The 23,610-nt window shown below is 43.9% G+C and overlaps 1 protein-coding gene across 2 annotated transcripts in view; it reads left to right on the top strand.

Annotated features, from left to right (window-relative positions):
* Positions 1-23,610, top strand: part of NSG1 (neuronal vesicle trafficking associated 1) — a 67,572-nt gene that overhangs the window by 13,553 nt on the left and 30,409 nt on the right. For both annotated transcript variants that reach the window (XM_066573289.1, XM_066573290.1), the window contains exon 3: positions 6,667-6,783. In XM_066573289.1, the coding sequence (XP_066429386.1) occupies positions 6,667-6,783 (117 nt within the window). The remainder of the gene's footprint in view (positions 1-6,666; positions 6,784-23,610) is intronic.

Here is a 23,610-nt window from a genome sequence, read left to right on the forward strand (position 1 = left end):
AATCACACGCAGCGATGCATTGCAGTAAGTATAGGCATACTTTTAGGATATGCCATCAATGTGGCTCCAAAATCTTAAGATAGCTACCAATCACATGAATTAAGGTGCTCATGCACTAAAGATATTTATCACCTATCCCAGTTGTCAGACCCCCAGCAATCTAAGACTGGCAAATCCGAATGCCCCATGTGAATGGAGCGGCAATGCGCATGGTTGACTGCCACTGCATTCACTTCTATGGGATGGAGGGGGATTGCCAAATGCATGAAACAGAAGTGAATGGGTTGTCGTTTGGGTATGCACATCACTGCTCCACTCACATGGGGCATTTGGGTGCTCTGATATTGGGATTGCTAATTACACACTGATAAGTCTTCTGTAATGTGCCAGTAACTCGGTTACGTATGGATATGACCAATAGACCATTAGGTGACATGGTCGGCTGCTAGCTATTCCTCCCTTCCACCTCATATACATGGACTCTTGGCTCACTGAAATTGGTTGGTTCTACCAGCTTCTATCTGATGTATATGGCACCTTAAAAGGGTTAATCATTTACATAACAAGTCTAGAAATGCTGTTAATAGCTATTTTGAAGTAGTTTACATTGTTTGTAGAATAAAATAAAATAGTTTTTTCATCATTTTTTTGCTTTCCGTATTCCCATTGGTGCTGCTGGGGCAGGCTCTGAGCAGAATCTGTATCCTTTCCCCTCTGGAAGCTGACAATGTAGCTCTGAGCAGAATCTGTATCCTTTCCCCTCTGGAAGCTGACAATATAGCGCGTATTTTTTTTTTTTTAAACTCGTTTTATTGAAAAATAACATATTCCAATTAGGCCAATTTCACATCTGCTTTGGAACCTCGGGTCAGAGGTCCCACCGCAGGTCTGCCTCAAATTACTGGAAGCAAAAGCACTGCATGCAGAACTTTTTCTTCCATCTACAAAAGTCTGACAGCTGAGCGGAAACTGAATGGACCCCATTACAATCATTGGCTGTTTGGTTCCATCCTGAGACAGAGCCGTTCGGCCACAGGAATTCCCTTTTCCTGGTCCCTGAATGGAGCAAGAAAGCGGAACACCTGGGCGCAGGTGTGAAATTACCCTAAGGCCTCTCATGCAGGCGTGTTTTTTTTTTTTTTTTTTACAGCGTTTAGCGAGCGTTTTCAATGTCTGCTAAAATCGCTGCACAAAGTCTTAATTCATTTCAATGGGGGCCTCATGAGATGAGCGTTTTAACGCAGTGTTTAAAATGCTCGCTAAATCAAACACGGTATGTTCTATTTTCAGCATTGCAGCGTATTTTTGACGGCCTGGATCGCCCATTGAAATGAGTGGGGTGCGTTTAAAACGCTGTGTTTTTTAACGCTGCTTACGATGTGTTATTAGATAGTATTATAATCACGTTAATTGGTCTAGTAAGAATTGATGAGCATTTTTAGTGAAAACAGTATTTAAGGAACTACATATATCTCATACCTTAGGGAATTTTTCAAGACCTTTTTCTATTTTTAGAAACTATTTTTTTTCATATGAGATGATTGTATTTACCATATGGTGGAGGTCGCCTGTCCATTTTATCACTATTGTCCTATGTGCAATATATAATATAAGTAATATTATACTGTATAAGGCCATTGTTCAACATCCAGGAGGCCTAATAGACAGACTTCTGGAGTTTTCGGAACAGGGAGTCTGATTAATTGACTAAGTAAATCTGTCTACACACGGATTCCACAGCTTGCCGCAGTGAAATCCATAGATGCCCGCCGCCATGGACATTATGTACTGGCTGCTAGCCGCTCATGTATTATCTTGGTGTGTATGCTTGCGTAATACGCGCCAAGATAGGACATGCTGCGATTTTTATTGTGCACTTATTTCGCTTAAGTCGTGTGAGCGGTAACATGGCTGCCTATGGCTGATTGGTACAGTGTATTATATGAGCAAAACCTTACATGGAATACGCTGTACCCACTGGCGTAACTATAGGGGATGCAGGAGATGCGGTTGCACCCGGGCCCAGGAGCCTTAGGGGGCCCATAAGGCCTCTCTTCTCCATATAGGGAGCCCAGGACTATGAATAAAGCAATATAGTTGGGGGTCCTGTTACAAGTTTTGCATTAGGGCCCAGGAGGTTCAAGTTATGCATCTGCATTAAGAGGTTAAGAGAAGCTGAAGGGCCCCAATGTAAACTTTTGCACCTGGGCCTATGAGCCTTTAGCTACGCCGCCGAGGGTTTACCGATCCGCTTGTGTGAGCCAGGCCTTACAAGACAGTACCTTTTCAACTCTCAGGCTCAGCTTCAGCAGCTCCTCCCGCTCACTCTGCTCAGCACTGTCTCTCCACTGTGACTCAGCACAAAAAAAGGTCCCTTTTATAACCATGACTTCCATCTCTAGAAAGTTCCTACTGAGCATGCTCAGTTCCAAAATTTGGTGCAAATTTTCGTTATGCAACGCAGTTTTAGCACAAGTTACAGTCTATCACCATATCATTACTAGTAATTATTAGTAATATTATAGTCCCAGTGTTTCTGGTGGCACATTACACACAGAGTAGCTTGATTACAACACAAGACAAACACAGCTTGGCTCCTCCCACGGCAGTGACATCACCACAGGTCCTTCAGCCCACTGGATCTTTGTGGTGGAGGTAGGTCAGTGTGTTCTGTCAGGACTGCTGAGTTGTGTCTGACATAACGGTTTAGTTGTATTCTCATTTTGTTATTTTTGTCCTTCCCTTTTCAAAAGCCCTAACTGAGTTGTTCATTCGATCGTTTTTATATATGTTGTAGGACCTTCAATGACGTCACCAGGGGGCGGAACGATGACATCACCAGGGGTGGAGCATAAGAATTACATACATACTCACAGACAAGTGGTCCTTAGTAGTTTGATTTCAACCCTATAGAGCAGCTGCTTACACCTTATTACATGGGCCTCACACTACTCCACAGCTGAAAACGCAAGTGAAACAAGATCTGTTATAAAAGTGGTATTTAAAGAATTACCTAAGTAGCGTCACACAGGAGAAGATGAGAAGGGAGTCAGATTAGCTACAGTAATGTATATTGTATGGATTTACAGTAATTATTGAATTTGCCTATGTTAATACCACACTTAGCGGCATTAATCCCCTTACAGTATAGGACGTACAGAACATTATTGGGAAGTTTTGCTTTATAAGGGATTATGTATTCATATCACCCTCCTGCCAAGCTAAAAATCAATTACATGATAATTTTTCCGCACCATATGATATTCCTTCTCGTTTTTTTTTTAAACAAATTAAAATGTGATAAATAGCAGGCGATTTCTAGGCAGCGGAGAAGGAGGCAGAAGTGCGGCTCTCTGATAATTCTTATCTACGTGACATGCATCTCTGGCAGCGGCGAATTTAAAGGTTGTGTTTGAAGAAGGTTTGGGAGTTTACAATAAATTGACTACAATGAAGAAACGTCAGGTCAGGATTGATGGGCTTCACTTTACGTGATTGCTCGGTAATAGACGGAGTAGAATTTCTGCATGAAATGACACATAACATGACATCAATATGTCAAATAGCACGGTTTTACACAAGAAATAGAACTCTGCTGTTAGCATATCTTTTCATAACTGAGCCTTATTAGAGATGTCTGTTTCGAGCCATGGTTCCCAACCGGGGTGTCTTGGCACTCTAGAGTGCCATTGGAAGCCGCCAGGGGTGCCACAGCTGGCCCGGCTGGTAATTCTGCCTGAAGGCCGCTGTGTAATTATTTTTTACCAGCCATATAAATGTGGAGGCTGGGCAACATCCCTACAAGCCTGCTGAACTGTTCCAACTCACTTATTACTGACGCTCAGGATGCCATACTGAAGCAATCAGCTGACCCTTCCCTGGATCTGTATGCATTCTACATACACCTATTAGTAGTAGCACAGGTTGTGGGGGTGGGGGGGGTCAGCTGATCGCTTCATCGCAGCATTCGGAGAGTCTATAATGGGTAAGTTGGAACGGTTCAGCAGGCTTGTAGTTGTAGGTTGCTTGGCTGGAGTATGGAGGGAGACAGCATTTGTTGGGAGCATCTAAGACTGGCACTATAGGGTATCTGAGGCCACAAAACATATGGGGGCATCGGAGGCAGGCACTATGGGGGAATCTGAGGTTGGGACCCTCTAGGGCACCTAACAGGACTACTCTGTTGCTTATACCCTGGACAGAAAGAGTAACAGAAGTCCTGAATTGTACAAGACCCGATATATCACTGGAGAGCAATGACCCATCTAAGACTCACGTATTTTGGCCATGTCATGCGAGCAGAGTAGCTAGAAACATCTACAATGCTTGGACAGATCAATGGCAAATGCAGACCCGGCCGCCAAAGGATACTATGGCCAATACTGTCAGAGCTGATACTGGCATGGATATCACACAACTGAAAGAAACCGTGCAAAACCGAAAAACATGGAGGGAGCCTTTAGGGTCATCGAGGACAGAAGAAGTGGGAGTGGCAGCTTCACTCCAATTGCAATCAATGGGAGCACTGCGCTGCTATTCCACTTCCTGCTACTGACATCCTGCCCTGTGCAGAAAGTAGATTAGCAGCTCAGCGCTCCCATTGATTTTAGTGGGAGTGAAGTCGCCACTCCCGCTTCCTCCCCTGTTCTCTGATGACAATGTCCGACCCGCTGCACTGGACAGCAACCCAGATGAACAGTTCATTTATAGGGATCCCGAGCGGCGAACCCCCGTATGATTGTTACTGATGACCCATCCAGAGAATAAAAGAGCAGAAAACCTGTTTAAAGAGTATTTAAATAATATATGTATAAGTGATATATGTGGTGTTTGAACAAGCGGAATTTGTGTTTTTTCCATGGCTTTCTCCCCCCATAAGGGGAGATAAATAGTTTCAAACGTGCGGCTAGATTTTATTTGACGTATGAAGAAACGAAGATTGGTTTATGGAAATCTGTTTTATTGTTCACATAAATGATTGTGGCGACAAATGGAAACCACTGGATTGTTATGTAAAATCTTTATTGTCATAGAAAATAAAATCTTTTTTGAACCATAAAGAGTATTTAACTTTTCAGATGACTTTTTTCAGAATAAGCTTGTCATTTGTGTACATGATGAATAACCGTATCTTTAGCTATTGTATTAATTCTGTCCTACATTTTACCCCATTTTACCCGTATGCACGGTGTATCAGTGATTGTCAATTCTCTCTGGTCTGGCGGGAAGAGCCTGGCTTCTGTGCTGTATTCTATAGACTGGGGCACAGAGAACTGCAAATTGTGGTCTGTAACTGTCTGGAACACACACAGACATAAAATCATCATGTAGGACAGTATATGACAAGACTGAGCAGTGGAGATGGGATTTCTGTAACTAAAACACAGTAAACAGCGACTTACTATGAGACTTTGTTCACCTCAGCAGAACCCAGCAACACTGACCCCATCTACTATTTTTGGTGTCTGTTTCGTTTCCTTACGGCCTTTTGACATTATACAGGATAAAATAGCACTGCGAGCGGCGCAGCGCTCCCATTGATTTTGGAATTCAGCAGCAGGGTCTCCGAATGGAATGAAGGATGCTCCTGTGAACCAGCCCTTAGCTGCAGGCTGTACCTGCAGCTCTCTTCTCTCCCCTCCCCTTTCCTCTGCTGATCCTCCTACTTCATCAGTACATCTCCTGCAAATGGGTAGATGGAGCAATACCTCTGCAGCGCCACCTATCAGAAATCTGCCTGGTGGCAATCGCCCCTAAACAGCTGTCTGTGTATGGGTATTCTGACTTTGGCTTACAATTCAATCATTGTTATAAGGCTTGTTTAAAAAGTTAATTGACTTGCAGGAATTCTGCCTTACAATAGGTGGCACTGCAGAGATATTGTTCCTCCTTAATTCATTTGCATATTTCCCAGAGGAGCATGGATGTCTTCTAAGTGTCCTCACATACCTTCTAGCTGCTCTCCTTAAGGAGAAACAATATCCTTCCTGACCCATGTCTCCTGTCACAAACTTGATAGCAGGCAGTGGAGAGCAAGTTGGGAGGAAGAGGGACCCCTAGTGGTCAGCATTTTAAAGAGATTTTTCAGCAGAAAAACATAATTTTAGGTCAGGTAAGTAGCAGTTTTGCTAGTTATCACACTGGCTATCGTATAAGCACAAGTTGTTTGAAAAGTCAGTGACCATTTCAGCTTTCTAAGGTGGTTTCAAGTGTTTTATAAATGTTGCTTATTTATTGCGTAATGAGGATTTCTACTTTTCCCCTTTGCATTGTAATGTCTTGCTGTTTTTGTAATATCTCTGCCTTCTGTCAGTGTATAGATAGCTTTTCTGATTACATACAGAGACACACGTATTAGTTAACAGCTTCGTAGCAGAGAACACTTTAAGTGTGTATATACAGGATATAGGGGTTTCTTTGTATTTTAGGATGAAATTCTCTCTGAAGTCCATCAAATACATTTTACATGTTGATAAAATTCTCATTACTGTGTAGTCCGAGTTCACACTTCTGTAATTATATATTGCATACTATTCATAGACTAATATGCTTTATAGTCCATGTATCAACTCAAAACACTCAACTTTTTATAGTAGTGTTACTCATGATTAACGCCTTTGTATATTTTCTTATTATATTAAAGTCCGTTTTATTTATTCTTACAAGGTTGTGGTGAAAACAAAGACGGAGTATGAACGTGATCACAAGAAAGGAAAGTTTCGTCCCCCGAAAATTGCTGAATTTACAATCAGTATCAGTGAAGGGGTGTCCGAAAGATTCAAGGTAAGCTACATTATGAGGTCACCGGTAATTATGCTGTAAGCTCTGGAATGGAGAAGTTATTTGGATGGAACATGTTGGTTGTGGACTTTCTGATAATTGTGCGTCAAAAATCAAGTTAACGGGGTGCGAAAGTGTGATATAAGGACTATATGTTGGCGAAGTGCCATAGGTGGTCCCACCATGACAACCACAATTTATAATCCCTAGCGAGGTCTATGAGCATCATCGAGGAAGGCGAGTCCGTGGATTGAACCGTTTTGATCCTGATGGGACAACCCTATTTTCATTTAATGGGTATTTCCATCTCACAAGTGGTTTGACCCCTACTAATTCTGAAAATGATAAAAGCCTAAGTGCAAGTTGAGTACTACAGGCAATTGTGTAGGTTCTTCTCATGCTGCCAAAACAGTTCTGGTACATTGATGCATGAACTTGACAACACATCCGAAGGTGACCTGTGGTCTAAGACATTAGCAGTAGATACTGTAAGTCCTGTAAGGATCCTGCATGGATCAGACGTGTTTTTCCAGCACATCCCACAGACGCTTGATCACACTGAGATCTAGGGAAACTTAAGCCAAGTCCTCATCTTGAAGTCTGCCAGGTTCCTCAAACCATTCCTGGAAAATTTTTGCAGTGTGGCAGAGTGCATTATCCTCCTGAAATAGTCCACTGCCATTCGGGAATACTGCTGCCATGAAGGATTGTACTTGGTCTTCAACAATGTTTATGTAGTCGTACTTGTCAAAGCAATATGCACAGCAATGCACTACCTCCAGCTTCTCTTCCTATTCTGCATCCTGGTGCCATCTATTCCCCAGGTAATCAGTGCACATTTATTTGGCTGCCCATATGATGTTAAAAAATGACTTTCTTTAGTCAAGACCACTTTCTTCCAGTACTCCATGGTTCGGTTCTGATGCTCACATGTCCATTGTAGGCACTTTCATCAGTAGACAAAAAACATGGCATTTTGGAGCTGATCTGACCAAATTGTCTAGTTATCACAATTTGACTCTTGTCAGAGTTGCACAGATCCTTACACCTATTTTTCCTGCTTCCAACACTTCGAGAACTGATTTGTTCACCTGCCGCTTAATATATTCCACCTCTTGACAGGTGTTATTGTCACAAGATAATCAATGTTTTTCACTTTGTCATTTTGTGGCTGATTGGTATGTCTAATATATACATCTACACTCGTTGTCAAAAAAATTCAAGTACCTAGAAAGAGTTGTCAGAATCGAATAAAACGTTCTTTGTGTGACTGTAATGTTGGTATAAGTAAGTGATTACAGCATCAGAGCAAAAGCAGAATTTATTGTGAAAAAATAAAGTGGAAAATGAACACTTGAAGAGAGGCTCTAAGTATCCTTTTGTACCACCTCTAGCTTGAATGTAAGCTGTGATATGGGTGGGCACGGAGGCTCTAGTACCGTGTTGTACAACCTTTAGCTTGGCTACAAGATGTGATACAGGTGGGCATGGAGGCTCTAGTACCCTGTTTGGCAACCAGTGCTTGGATGCAAGATGTGATATGGGCAGGCACAGAAGCTCTACTGCCTTGTTGGGTCACCTCTAGCTTGGATGCAAGATGTGATACGGGCGTGTATGGAGGCTCTAGTACCCTATTGTGCAGTATCTAGCTTGGATACAAGATGTGATACGGGAGGGCATGGAAGCTCTAGTACCATGTTGTACTGCCTGTAGTTTGGATGCAAGATGTTATACAGGCAGGCATAGAGGCTCTAGTACCCTGTTGTACCACCTCTAGCTTGGATGCAAGATGTGATACAGGCGAGCATGGAAGCTCTAGTACCCTGTTGTACCGCCTCCAGCTTCTATACAAGATATGATACAGGCGGCCATGGAGGCATACAATATCTTATAGTTTCCTGCAGCATATCTGTCCACATTTGCTGTAACTGTGCTTCTAGATCATGCAATCTCGTAGGCCGTCGAAATTGGTGTCACAGATGGTCCAATAAATGTTCTATTGGCAATAAACCTGATGACCAGGCAGCCACAGAAGTGTGACAATGTTGTGGGGACATTCCTGTGACCCCCTTGTGTGTGCGGTTGAGCATTATCCTGCTGGAAAATGCCTCTTGGAAGCCGCCATTAAAGGCAACAGATGTGGTTGCAGAATGTCCTGAACATATCGCTGAGCTGTCATTGTCCCGCGTACCACTACTAGGTGGGACCAACTGTTGTATGTGATGGCCCCCCCAGACCATCACACCAGCAGTGAGAGCAGTGTGCTCAACCGCAGTAAAGGAAGGATTAAGGGGCTCACCCCTAGATCTCCAGACATGAACACAGCCATCATCCATGCCCAAACTAAACTTGGATTTGTTGCTTAAGACAACCTGGTTCCATTCCATAGCAGTCCATTTTTGTCGTTTCGCGACACCATTGCAAATAGAAGTGATGGTGGGAGTCAAAGACGTAATGGGCGGCGTGAGACCAAATATCTTTCAGCAAGGCTCCTGGAAATGGTTCAGACAGACACAGGGACCTGTAACGATGGTGTCACCTGTCTCTGGATGGCGGACAATGAAACTGTTGGAGATGCTTGTGCTTGTCAGACAATCAGATGATCATTTCTACTGGTGGTCTGTCGGGGCGTCCTGAGCCTGGTTGTCCTGTGTGCCCTCATGCATTCACTGGTCCCAACACTTCCCAACAGTCTGGTCAGAACAGCCCAGGTGGCGGGCAATACATCAATACGTCCATCCAGCTTCTCGCATTCCAATAATACTCCTCTCAAACTGCGCAAAATCTCTTGGATTGCGTCGTCGAGGCGTTTAGTGGTCAACAAGCTCTACACAAGCGGAAAAAGAGCTCCACTACACACAAGTAGCCTCTGAGAGCCTTTTTATAGGCCAAGATTGGAAACACTTTCAGGGCCTCAGGTGACAACACCGTTCATCTAATCACACCACAACCCTAATCATGTGTATATCTGCCTGAGATATAATTGCATGCCGAGTTTTACAGCAAAACAACTACTAGCTGATTGATTTTTTTTTTTTGACAATGAGTGTATTACAGATACCAACCAGCCACAAGGTGTCAAAGTGAATAATACATGTATATACTGTGTGTGTATATATATATATATATATATATATATATATATATATATATATATATATAATCATACATGCATACATACATACACACATGTATTCGTACAGTAATATCCCGCTGCCAGGAATGGTTGCTTCCATCACTATCCAGGTCAGCTGCAGAGGAACACGTCAGCCCCGTTAATAAGACTATTTGTAGCATTAGCTAATAGACTTTTCAGGGAAAATGGCACTTTTGATCTGAGGCCTCCGGACATCTGTGTCATTTGATTTCTGTTCGTACATTTGTCAGAATTGCACAATTCACTGCACAAAGGTTTCATGCTATTGATTTACGGAGGAGGAAAAGAAATCACTGTGCAAGAACTGGCACTTCTTCTGTCAGCTGGGTAATGACTAGCCATAGAGATTTCTTCCAGGCCACCTAATCTATAGCCTATCTAGTCTGTGCTTTATGTGCAGTTGACTACAATCTATTGTTCCCTGTTATCAGCTGTAGAAGTCCGGGTCAGGCTGAATATACTCTTCTCCAGGAGGTTTATTGACGTGTAAAATAGAAAAATAACTTCCCTTCAGTATTTTATCTCACAGACCTATGTGCAGTGCTGAGAGCCTCAATAAATAAATATCTATCCATCCATCCATCCATCTTATACTTTTATCATCATGATAATATATACTATATACAGTGTGTCAACCTTCATGGGGTCATACATGCTATCAACATTCTGCCTGCAGCAGAGATTTGAAGAGTATCCATAGGGGGGTGAAGAAGTAGCAGTGACAACCAGGCTCTGGTGCCTGAGGAGGCTCGAATGCCCTTCTAGAACATAGGCGAACACTAATATATTATAAATGGCACATGGTCGGTGGAGTGGATCTATTACAGATTTTACTAAAATGTTAAATTTCTTGAAATTTCAAAAAAAATATTCTACAACGCTTTCAATTTAGCAGATCAAGTTGAAAAGGGTGGTCTGCTTTAGAATGGTCCTCTGACAATAGGCTGATCACAGGGTTTCTCAATGCTGAAACCTCCGGCGATCCGCTTTAATCTTTTTCAGTCAACATAGCAGCAGGTGCTGAATTTCTCTGCAGTGCCCCCACAGGGAAAATGAAGCATTACACAGTTCTAGTTGTAATTAATGGGCTGTCCTTGTGATGTAAAGACATACAGGATCCTCTAGAGCGAGAATCACTATTTGTAGCTACTATCTCCATGTCTTCCTTTTGGCTAATAGATGAGGATCCCCTGAACAGGGACCTCTCCTTAAGGCTGAGTAGACATCTGCCTATGGTGCTATGGGCGTGAAATTGCCTGTAAATTTCTTTGTACAGCAAGTTAGACACTACATACATACACATATGAAAGTTACATACATAGGCATATTATATATACTCACCAGAGAGCTAAACGTGCATGTTAATGGCTGAATTAGGGATGATAGCAGCAGGTTAAATGAGTGGCCATCCAACAGGTATCATGTTAAACTTAAAGGGCCAACTTTGGTAGGAGTCTCGCTTTCTGAAACCCTGCTTTGGGGACCAGGAGACCTTGTCCAACATTTCACAATACCATATTTCTCATCTGTTGCTACCCTACAACCATGTTATTGTTGACACTTAAGATTAGATCATTGCCTGCTAATCCGGCATGGAAATATTTTTGCTATATTTGAGATTATTAGGATTTACAGCAAAGGCGTAATTTGTAGCTCCTGGGTCCTAATGCAAAATGTGTACCATGGCTTGCATGTACCATATACTATGTATAATACTGGTATCTTCTTATGTGTCAGAGGGGTCTTTGGGTCTCCTCAGGGATACACCTTATAGTTATTCCCTGGATGTAGAGACCAGTAATTTCCGGTTCTTATTTCTACATTTGCATAATTTAGGCATTAAACAAAGCAGAATAATATTAAAGAGAACTAATACAATTTACCAAGTAGCATATCTTTTGGGATTCATCAGATCACCGTTTGGCCTTAATGATGTTCTTAGTTTGTACATTTGCCCATTGTTGTCTCTTTGGGATTATTCCGCATCCTGTGTTGCTATGATGTGCTGCTAGGTAACCGCAGCATCACACGCAGGGCATTGTAAGATTTTATATCTCGGGAGCTGACATCAGCCGTGTGTTGAATCCTTTTATGTTCATAACTAGCGACGCGTGAATTTATTTGCAAGAGTTCCAATGATTTTCCATTTAATTCATTATCTACCAACCATTTAGGATTCTTGTGGAACTGTGGGCACCGAACTGAAGTGATTTGATGCTCCCATTGCAGAGTTTATGTAGGTGTTTTTCACCCAGTGCTAATCTGTTTTCTGCCCTGGTTCTCTATCTATCTAAATACCAAGGCACAATGTCTTGTTGACACCAACCCTGGAACCCAGCACTCGGGGCACATGCCCCACCTTAACCTTCTTAGCTACATCCTTGTCCCATTGTATTCTCTGGGCTTGTAAAATTGGGTGAACCAGTGAATCAGGCAGATAGTTTCCAATCTCTACTCAAAACTCCACGCAGAGAGAGAGTTCACATTGTGTAATATGCCTAGAGGTGTGCAGAAGATCTGTGGAAGAGCTGGTGGCAGGTGGCTTCTCAGTTACAGACCCATTGGACTGGGTTGGTTCAAGTGCCTCTTGTTCAGGCTTACCTTGGCTAACTAGTTTGCGTCTTTTCTCAATGGTGGGCACTGCCATAGAATATAGCTCTAATATAGCCTCCACCACTGGAGGCCTGGTCCGAAACAGAGCCTGGTTGCATGGAGTGAAACAGAGGGTTCAGGTAAAGGACTTTTAGAGAGACCGGGAAGCCACATCAGTAACCAAAATGTAACTGTTTTATTCCAACGATAACAAGAACAGTCTTAAAACCGAATGTCTTGGTTTCTCTGTATCTGTTTACATGGTAGGCTTGATAGGAGAGGAAACAAAAGGGTGACCCAGTTTCACTGTAGCATATCTCAGTCGCTTCTCAGTGGCCAAAGAGCCTTAAGACCTGTTGTTGCTGAAGCAGCTCAGCGTTGCTCACAGGAGTTGCACCTCATTGCCACATCCTGCACCCTAACTCGCTTCCACCCCACTTTGTGCCTTAATCTCTCCACAGCCTCCACCTCTGTTCTCGTCCCTTCTTAAAGACACAACAATAAAATGACAAAGATTATTCAAATAGCTATAAGTAACCCCCCTTTACACATCCGCACTGTCACATATAGATAAACACACAACAACCGTAACATACAGCAAAAAGTTTATGAGATAGCCACTCTTTTTATATAAATTAACATTATAGGGTCATATGGCCCAAATGATTGTGGCACCCCACACCCTGCATTGGGGATAATGCCTTCTTGGCTTTATTCACTCTCTGTCCACTTGCATTGACTGCCCATTTAGAAGAACTAGTGGTGTTCACGCACTCACACTGGCCCCTCCACACAAAGTTTGGTGACCCCCTGACCAAACCTGTGGCTCATTTGCTCGGACAGACCTATTCCATGCATTTTTAGTTTGACGATCCCACCCCACCACATATACAATACATAATAGGGTTGGGTAGGAGTGTGTTTCTTCAACCTGTAAGAGAAAGGTCTACCGGCCATTTTGCAACTGCAGTTGCAGAACTAAAGTGAATTGATTCTCCCATTGTTTTCTTAGGGCTGGTATATGGTACAAACCAATAAATCTACGGATACAATTGTCCATCTCTACTCATAGCTCCAGGTCAGAGAGTCCATAGTCCTGTAATAAGCCTGTAACGTCAGTCATGTATAGAATAGTCTGCTACTATTGCCGACCGTATCCATTGTCATAATCCCTTCTCCCAGCTGAGGAGTGCATGAATAATAGATGGTGCTTCATAAATATGGTAATTAAAAGGGGTGTCGTCTGGCACTACCTCCTGGGTCCTCGTTAATTGAGAATCATGATGCTTGCTGCTGCTGTTGATTTCAAGAGACCTGAAGGATGTTTTTTGTTACAAAGGCAAATATTTAGTCTAATTAAATGATGTGATCGGCATTAACTACATATCTGTATTGTCAGAGTATAGGCCCATGCCAACCAAACCAGTCCTTACTGCGCACATCTACATGTTAACAAGATAGCAGAATGCATGCAGTATCCTAAATGTCTCTCTAAGCTAAGATTCAGTGCGAGGAAGCTGATCTGGGGGTGGGGGTGAATATTTTTTTCCCCATAGACTTAGATATTTGTAGACCGCTATTAAAGGGGTTCTGTCATTAAAAAAAAAAAAATGTATACTTATCTATTCCTCCCCCGTCAGTCTACTTACTGCATCTTCTCCTCACTGATCTTCTCCTGTCTCTTGCAGTCCCAGGAGGTCACCTCACCTCCAACTGTCTGATTCTTCTGCTTTCTGTGACGTTACATACATTTACAGGCAGTCTCCTTCCTGCCATGCAATGTACGTTACATCACAGTTCACAGCCTAGCACGGAGTTCCGAACTATTACAGAGACTGCACATGCTATCTCTGCAGTAGATCAGCATTCCTTCCTAGCCAGTGAATGCTACGTCATAGGGACGTGACCTTCACTGACCTGTCGGATGGAGAATGCAAGGGATGCAGGCTCCATAACAAGACGCAGAGGCTTGCGGTGAGCTGACCCGGGGAACCGGAGAAGATCAGCAAGGAGAAGATGCCGTAAGGAGTCTGCCTGTGGAGGAATAGGTGAGCATAGAATTTTTTTTTATGACAAAACCCCTTTAAGTCTTCTCTCTGCCTTGTCTTTTTGGAAAGCGCAGCCCCAGCATGCTGCGATTCTTCGCAGTGAGCCTATCTATCAGATAGGCTCCTCGCAGAGACCTGACAACTCTTCCCCGTGGCGGAATATCGCTAGGGATATTCCGTCACGACCGTGGACAGGGGGCCTAAGGAAGAGTAAAGAGGATAATTACCTTATGTGATCTAGACTCTATGCTTCCCGAATACATCCCAGAATTATGTTTGATTTTTTTGCTGCTGCATCACATTGTTACAGCTACAGTCTTGGAGATCAGAACTTAGATCATTTAGTTTAGTAGGTAATTTAGTTAGCACTACAGTTTGTTATTTTGAGTTCTTGAGGGCTAGAGTCAGCACTAAGTAAATACTCCATTGGGTTTTGGCCACCTATAGTAAGCTAGGTACCATACTTGTCACATCTGGAATAGGATGAGGAGTGGACGACACTATGGAGGAGGAGGTACAATGTATGGATTTAGGAACCTGTTGAGCTTCAGGGTGTGGGGGCATTCGGAGACCACCTTCTAGCCACTTGTAAATAACTGGGCGTATATTGCAAACTGAGTCTCCGGACTGGTTCCGGATGTATGTGTAGCAGACTGGTTTAGGGGATCACGTGTGACGTATAATGCTATGACCGTCATGTATGACAGATTATTTTATGAACGAAACCTATGACAGACACAGTTATGGTGGCTAGTGTAGACACATTTGGATGGCACCAGTAAAGACAGTGTTAGGATTGGCATTTGTGGCGCTTGTTTGGTACACATGAAAGACAATGTTACAAGGGGGCGCTGATAAGTCCTTGGCTTTAGCCTCAAAAATTGACATATAATCTCGAAATTTCAGTTAGTCTGCATAGTCCTCTCGGATATCAATGCACATCTGACTGCGGTTTTGCAGCTTCTTCAACTCATGCAGAAAGAATTCCTTTGGCGTCAGCCGATGCCATTGCGTTAGAAATTAAGGCATATTTGGTTCCCTTAAGGTGTTTCTTCAAATTAGAAAAACGGTGATATTCCGAGGGTGCCAGATCAGGTGAATAAGAAGGAAGGTCAAGCACCTTGAATCCCAGTTTGCTCTGGTTGGTGGCTGCTGAGTGGGTTGCTGCATTGTCATCTATGAACACCTAAGATTGGTCTCACACGGACAGATAGGAATTATGGATTCCGCAAGTGTTTGATCCGTGGTAATATGCAAATGCACTGGATTACACAGTTCTGCTCACTCTAGTGGGTCGGAGTTGCGTAATCTGCTCATGGAAAATAGAACGCATGTTCTATTTTACCACTGATATCCGCAACATAGAGCCCATTTTTCTCTATGGTCGTGGATATACCCACAGCCCATACGCGGTCTTACGCAGAATGCTACACAGCCGTACGCAGGGTCATTGCAGAAGGCCTGCAGTAGTTTCCGCATACGGCCATGTGAGCCCGGCCTTAGTTCAAGTTTCCATTCATTTTAGGCTTTAATGCCTCCTTCAGTTTACCCAGGAAGGTTGTGTAATACAACTGCAGACCTGCCTCTATTATCCAGAGGAGAGAGGTGCTGCAACGAGCGGGTCCTACTCTGCAGAAGCCATTGTGATCATTTATTGTATGGTTGCCCACAGCATGCCCCACTGATATCAGGGGGAGTTCAGCTGTTGGACCCTCATGTGTTGTCTTATGGCAGTTTGCAACCCCTTCAATTTATAATGCTTAGTAGGTTTTTAGAGAATATTTTGCTCTTGTTTGCAGGTGTGGATTATCAAGTATGCCGTCTCTATCTCCAGTATTTACTTGGCTTTCAATTGAAAGAACAAGAGTTCAAAGCATATAATGAGAAGGTCATCCGTGGCAGAAATACATGAAAGTTGTATGAGTCCGCCAGTTGAATCAATTTGACAACCAATTCACATATGCACTAGTGTAAATCAATCTATACCACCATTAATCCATACAGGCTGGCATTTTGCACAGTTCCCATGTGCAATTTATATTGGATCCACATAGATGAGCGCCCGTTCACAGCTAGTTCAGATGCTGCAGTTCTTGCCCACAATTTACTAAATGATGTATACAGGATCTGCTCTCTGTCGTCTCTACCACCTCAATTCAGCCATTTATTTTTTCAGTTAATTTTTTCTCAGTCCGTTTGTAGAAAAAAAAAATCTGTTGCCTCCTGGAAACTGTCAGCATGCTGCCGTTGACAGATCTATGTCTCTATTTAACACTTGTGTAGGTCAGGCTGTCTTGACTTGGTTGCTTAACACTGCTAGTCCCTAGGTATTATGGCTCCATGCTATGGACGGTATTTGCTGCAGAATCCAGAGGCAGAAACCCGCCGTGACCGTGACTTCCACAATTCAAATCTGTCCCTGTGCATGAGGCCTCAATCTGTGCCTGAACCACCCAGCTTTCCTGACCTCTCCAATCCTGATCTCGACTTGTTTTTCACTACACCTTTCCTTGTCTGCTCTGAACCCTGCACTGATCTACGTCATGAGCGTATTCCACCGTCCCTTACTCCAGCTCTGTTCTATGAATACATCCCTGCCTGCACCCTCTAGTACCGCATTATGGAAAACCTGGCGAAGTGCATAAGCTGCCTCTTAACTGGGATTTTTTTTTAACTTTTTTTTTAAGGATAACAGTCTAGGGGTCTCCGTAGTAGAGGCCAGATCCTGATTGGTGGGGTAAGAGGGTGAAAACCGAGGAATCCCAGGTGCTGCCTCTGCTTCTAGCCCTAAGCCAAATCACTTCTGAGGCATAGCGGGTCCACATCCGCTGCCGTGACACTTGGTGTGTGCTGTCAGAGAGTTACTAGGCAATATTCACATATTTTTGCAATTGTTCTTAATTACTACCATTGTTTTTAATTACCACTGAAGTTTTTATATTATGCTGTGCACGTTACAAGAGGCAATAATGGATGAACCACAACATGCCTTTCCGTAAAATGGAACTATACCCTTTTTAAAATTACAACCGAAAATGCATGTTTTTGTGGTGCGGTATTGTAGAGCCTTAAATACTACCGTATAATGAGACTGAACATTCCTTGTAAACTACTGACATTAGTGAGGCGGGGGGCGTAACTGTGTCTCTCCTGCTGAATTCACACCCTTGAGTTGATCAGTCTGTCTCAGCTGAAGTGATAAGTACTCTTTAAGCCCGAAGAAAGACATCAGCCATCTGCTGAGTGCCTGCAATCATTTATATGAGGATAAAGGATGACCTTTTTATTTCAGCTCCAGTTTTTAGTATAAGTACTGCAGAAATTTAAGTCAGCCAAGATTTATCTGTCTATCTATCTATCTCTTCCTTCTCCCACTCTGTTACATTATACAAGGTCTAAACCAATTACAGCACAGCTTTCATTTTAGCTCAGCAGTATAAGAAATGAAAGCTGTGCCGTGATTGGTTGCTTTTCTTTTAGACCGCTTTCAAGAGTGTGGTGCCGGCCTACTTTTTCACAGTCCACCATGTATTAAAAGAGATATATCACTTTTTTTTTCTTACCCAAACCACACACTGAAACTTAATCTTTTCTGTTCTCTGTGTATGCTTATGGGGGGCAGCCATCTTGTCGAAGCTGTTAACATCCGTTCAGAGCTTTGCTTTACAGCAGCCACAATACTGTATGAAAATGACATTCACTTCTGTTGGAAAGTGCCCGAGAAGTCACTGTACAGGGAGGTGGAGGAGTTGAGCTGTAACTGTCAACGGTATTAGTGTATCTTGACGCCACCAGGAAGCTAGAGGTTTGACAGGGAGAACGCCCCTGTCACACCCCCCAACTCCCGATAGGGCCAAGAGACGAAGGTCGTTGCAGCATAGTGTGCATTAATGACTGGCTGCTCCGCTGCCTTAGGGCTTAGTCAGACGGGCGTTTTTTGCCGCGATTTGCGCATGCGCATGCGTCCGGCGATTTTTTAAAACCATTGCTTCGCAATGGTATCGGACACATGAGCGCTTTTTATGCGCTCGTCCGAAAAATTATAGAACAAAAAATCGCAGATCGCACCTATCTGCGATCTGCGATTCCTGTTCGCTTCTGTATATGCGCTCAATGGGGCCGGCGGCAGCAGCGCCGACCCCATTGAGAACATATAGAAGACAAATCATTCTTCTCTGCCACAGCTGTAACAGCTGTGGCAGAGAAGAACGATGTTTGCCCATTGAATTCAATGGAGCGGCAATACAGCCGCTCCATTGAAAGCAATGGGCTGCCGGCGTGCGCGGGGTTAATTGTCGGGAAGGGGTTAAATATATAAACCCTTCCCTGCAATTCATTCTAAAATGTGTTAAAATTAAAAAAAATTGTATACTCACCTTTCCGCTGCAACCGGAGTCCAGCCGCGGCCGCTGTCAGTTCTCCTGAACTGCTTCTCGGCACTATTCAGCCGGCGGGGCTTTAAAATCCCCGCCTGCTGAATGATCTGCTCTGATTGGTCACAGCCTGACCAATCAGAGGCCGGTTTCACTCACACACCCATGCATGAATTCATGAATGGGTGAGTGACTGCTGCCTCTCAGCGCTGAGCCAATCAGGGGCAGGTCTGACTCACATCCATTCATGAATGGGTGTGAGTGAGGCATGCCTCTGATTGGCTCAGCGCTGAGCCAATTAGGGGGCAGGTCTGACTCACACCCCCTTCACACCCACTGCAGGACGGCTGCCCGGAGCTGCAGGCAGAAGGTGAGAATGCAATTTTTTTTTATTTTAACACATTTTAGGATGGATTGCAGGTAAGGGCTTATATATTTAAGCCCTTACCGACAATTCATCCCGGGCTCGCCCGCAGCGCATTGCTTTCAATGGAGACGGCTGTATTGCCGTCTCCATTGAATGCAATGCGCTGGACAGCTCCAGCCCGTTTCTAATGAAACGCGGCTAGGAGCAGATTTTCGGGCGATTTGCGGGCGACTTGCGCGCAACGGTCACGCGATTTGCGGATGCGCATCCGTCATGCGATCCGCAAATCGCGGCAAAAAACGCCCGTCTGACTAAGGCCTTAGGCTGACGGTGACTTCAATGTTATCGGTCTAAGCTGCCAGTATTCACATGTAATAATGTACGCCTAAGATGGGAAGTAATCGGCAGCCTAAGGCAGCAGGGCAGCAAGTCATCAATGCAGACGCTGCAGCAATCACTGTGTGCAGAGCAGCCGTCCCCGGCTCTCAGCGCATCAGAGCTGAGTAGTGGCAGCCGGCGCAGCCCCTTCTGCTCCCTGATGGACGCTCACCGGCATGTTGCCGCTGCCCGCTTACCTGTTCCGCCAGCGGCAAGGGCGGACGGCCGGAGACTGACTGCTGCGGGCCAGTAGCCACCGCAGGCTCACTGATCTGTGAGGGCTGATCCACCCCCTCAACGCTGACAAAGTAGCCGCTGTCCACATCCGCCCCTCCACTGCTTTGTCCCGCCAGCCGCCGCAGCCTCTGTGTTTCTTGCCGGCTGCTACCCCGCTTACCGGTGCAAAACTTGACGCTGGCCACGCATGTGCTGCTCCAACGCCAGGCCGGCCTCCTCTCTGCAACGTTCCGCCTCCCATCCCAGATTCCTGGTTAGTGGGCTTGCAGGAGCTACAGCCCAAGCACATAAGCAGCCAATTACTGACAGGGGGCGTCACCCCCTGTCAATCTTGACTCCACCAGGACTTCCTGGTGGCGTCAAGATACACTAATACCACTGTCAACTATTGTAAATGTTGGGTCATGCATTATCTGCACATAGGCGTTACCTTTCAATCTAATACTGCTTGTGACAATGAGATGATTTCTGAAAACATACACCCTGAAATACAAAGCAAAACACCTCATATAGTAATGTCAGTGAAACAATAAAAAATGTATAGGTCTTAGAATGGCATCAGGCAAAAACACACATCCTTTAGGCCAAAATGGTCACACAAGGGGTTCAAATACTTACTAGAGCTTCATTTGACCACTTTTTGCTTAGACTATAGAAACTCAATTCTACTTTATGGTACAGTAAGAAGTAAGAACAGAATGTTTGTCTGTAGGCCACTGGTCTGGATAGATGAGAAAGATAACCTCTGTATGGCACCAATATAGTTAAAGGGCCGTAGGATGACATTCCTCATTCCATTACAGAATATATGGGCAAGGTGAAAGCTTGTGACAAAGTCAGATGGTGCGTGACAATCCTCATTGCCTGGCCCATATAGTGATGCAGAACACTGGAGGATAAGCGTACTTGTAGCCAAAGGAGATAAATTATATTAATACAATCCTGTCTTCTACACCCGGAACATGCCTAATTGCTGTTAACAATCCATTGTAAGCACTACCATACATCGATCTCCTTCAGCAGATGCTCACCCAGCTCTATGGGATCCTTCACTTTCTTGAGCAGATTTGTTGGAAAGCATTCTTCCTCATATACCCCCACCTGTAACCATGCAACTTCTTAAAGGGCCACAAAACTTACAGTTCACAGTTTATAAAAGTGCATCATATATTGCTAATGTAAACGTCCCTGGAGGTTTACAGAATTGAGATAAAGTGGAGGTAATTGGACCATAATGGCAGTCAGAATAATCCCTGGATCAATATATGAAAGTTCCTACCTGACTCCCAGACCCGTAGATATCGATATACCAGCAGCAGCAAGGCTGTATGTCAAATAGAGGATTGCAGCTTCTTGGTTAAAACTCCAACTTTATTCCATCATGCATATAAAACCAGGGACGTTTCGACCGGGAATGAATAGCTTGAGAAAGACTGGGACTTCCCAGTCGAAACGTCGCTGGTTTTATATGCATGATGGAATAAAGTTGGAGTTTTGACCAAGAAGCTGCAATCCTCAATTTGACATACACCCTTGATGCTGCTGGTATATCGATATCTATGTTGACAATTGTCCTTGGAGGACGGGTCCACATCTGAAATTAGCTTTGCATCATAACCCTGGATGAGCTCTAGTGAGTATACTCTCCTATTTTTAGTGTGCCGCAACAACCTCTGTTTCTTGTGACTCCCAGACCCGGATCAACAACCCCTCTGGTCACTCAATGTCTATATCCTGTAATATCATAGAGCTCCAGGAAGACATCTAGTCCCCTTTTAAACTCCTATATCAATTTTACCATCACCACATCCTCAGGCAGAGAGTTCCACAGCCTCACTGCTCTTACTGTAAAGAACCCCTTTCTGTGTTGGTAATGAAACCTGCTTTCTTCTAGACGTAGAGAATTTCCTAGGAAGAAACAGATCATGGGAGAGATCCTTGTATTGTCCCCTAATGTATTTACATATAGTCATTTGGTTGCCACCTTAACTGTCTTTTTTTCTGGGGTGAATAATCCCAATTTTTATAGCCTCTCTGGGTATTCCAGTCCTCCCATTCCATTTATTAATTTAGTAATGAAACTGACTGCTTCCTAGGGATTTGAAGTATTATGCATCCCAATATAGAATTGTATAGGCTGGAAAGGGTCGTCTCATCAGGACAAACCACGTTCATATATTATGGGACACATGGACATTATAATGGGGTCTCCACTCGAAACCCATCAGTTTAGAAAGCTGCTCTATAGTCACCATGTAGGTTAATAATACAAATAACCAGTTGACCGGCAACATCTGGCAAAATCAGCTGTGTGGCGAAGATGGCAAGCAGTTGTTCTTCTCTGCCACTTCTCCGCTCCGCTGGTTTTCAGTTGTCCCTGGTTTTGGATGTTCAAAATGGCTGCAGCATTTTTCTAACTACGTATTGAACACTGTACACTGTTTTTTGGTTGGGCAGTGCTGATCACATGAGCAGATGTGGCTAACTAGAGAGCAAGTGTAGTGCATTGATACAAATAAAAAAATCAACTCACCACTGCAGGATTGAATCAGTCCTCATGTGAATAAGAAGGTGCAGGGAAGAAAAACACTTGCTGCTGCAGCGCACCAACAGGTCACAGGAAAAGCAGGACTTCCAGCACTCTCATAAATAAAATGTAACTTTTATTGCACCTTATAAAGAGCAATGCATTGGGGAGCAGAGGATAAAAAACAGGAATGCTAACATGTTTCAAGCCCTATAATCCTGGATCATAATCATAGCCCATAACTATGAGCCAAGATTATATGGCTTGAAACATGTTAGCATTCCCGTTTTTATTCTCTGCTTCCCACTGTGTTGCCTTTTAGAATATGCAATAAAAGCTACGCTTTACTTATGAGAGTGCTGGAAATGCTTCGTAGTACATTGGTAATGTAAGGGTATGTTTACACAACAGAATTCGCTGCAGAAATTTTCTGCATGAATTCCACCTCTAAAAACGGTGCCAAAATCCACGGCTTTCTGCAAATCTGCACCCAGGATTTATCCTGTCCATGGGCAGAATCTGCGTGTGAAATTCCAATGCAGTAACAACACGAAAACTAAAAAGAAATGACAGCAAATTCCTTGTGCGGATCCGGGCAAAAAAGCGTGGCAGAAAATTGGGTGGCGAATTCCACTGTATGAAGATACCCTAAGGCCCAATGTCCACAGGCGGGTTTGATTTGTGGAATACCCGCAACTCAATCCGCACATAGAGAAACATGGACGCCCGCAAATGAAATAAAGCATGTGTTGGTTTTTTTTGTGGACCTTTTGGTCCGGAAAACAAATCTCAGCATGCTCCATTTCAGTGCAAATCCCACAGGGATGGCTTCCATTGAAGTAAATGGGAGCTGTCCGATCCGCGGCCCGTTCGCAATTGACATTGTGGGCGGGCCACGGATACCACAGGAAAGCAGAAGTTTAAAGAAAAAAACTCCACTGGCATGTGCAATGGCATGACAGATGACTCTACCACACACATGCGCTGTGAAGAAAAGAAAAACCCGCACAGCACCTGGACGGGTATCGCAGTGTCCTTGGCCGAGAGTAGGGTCGCATTCCGCTGCGAAATCCGATCCGCCCGTGGACATGAGGTCTTACACTACCAATGCACAGTGAGGATTAGGTAGTTTGAAGATTGGATTGGCCATC

The sequence above is a fragment of the Eleutherodactylus coqui genome, chromosome 7 (assembly GCF_035609145.1).
Source record: "Eleutherodactylus coqui strain aEleCoq1 chromosome 7, aEleCoq1.hap1, whole genome shotgun sequence".
NCBI lineage: Eukaryota > Metazoa > Chordata > Amphibia > Anura > Eleutherodactylidae > Eleutherodactylus > Eleutherodactylus coqui.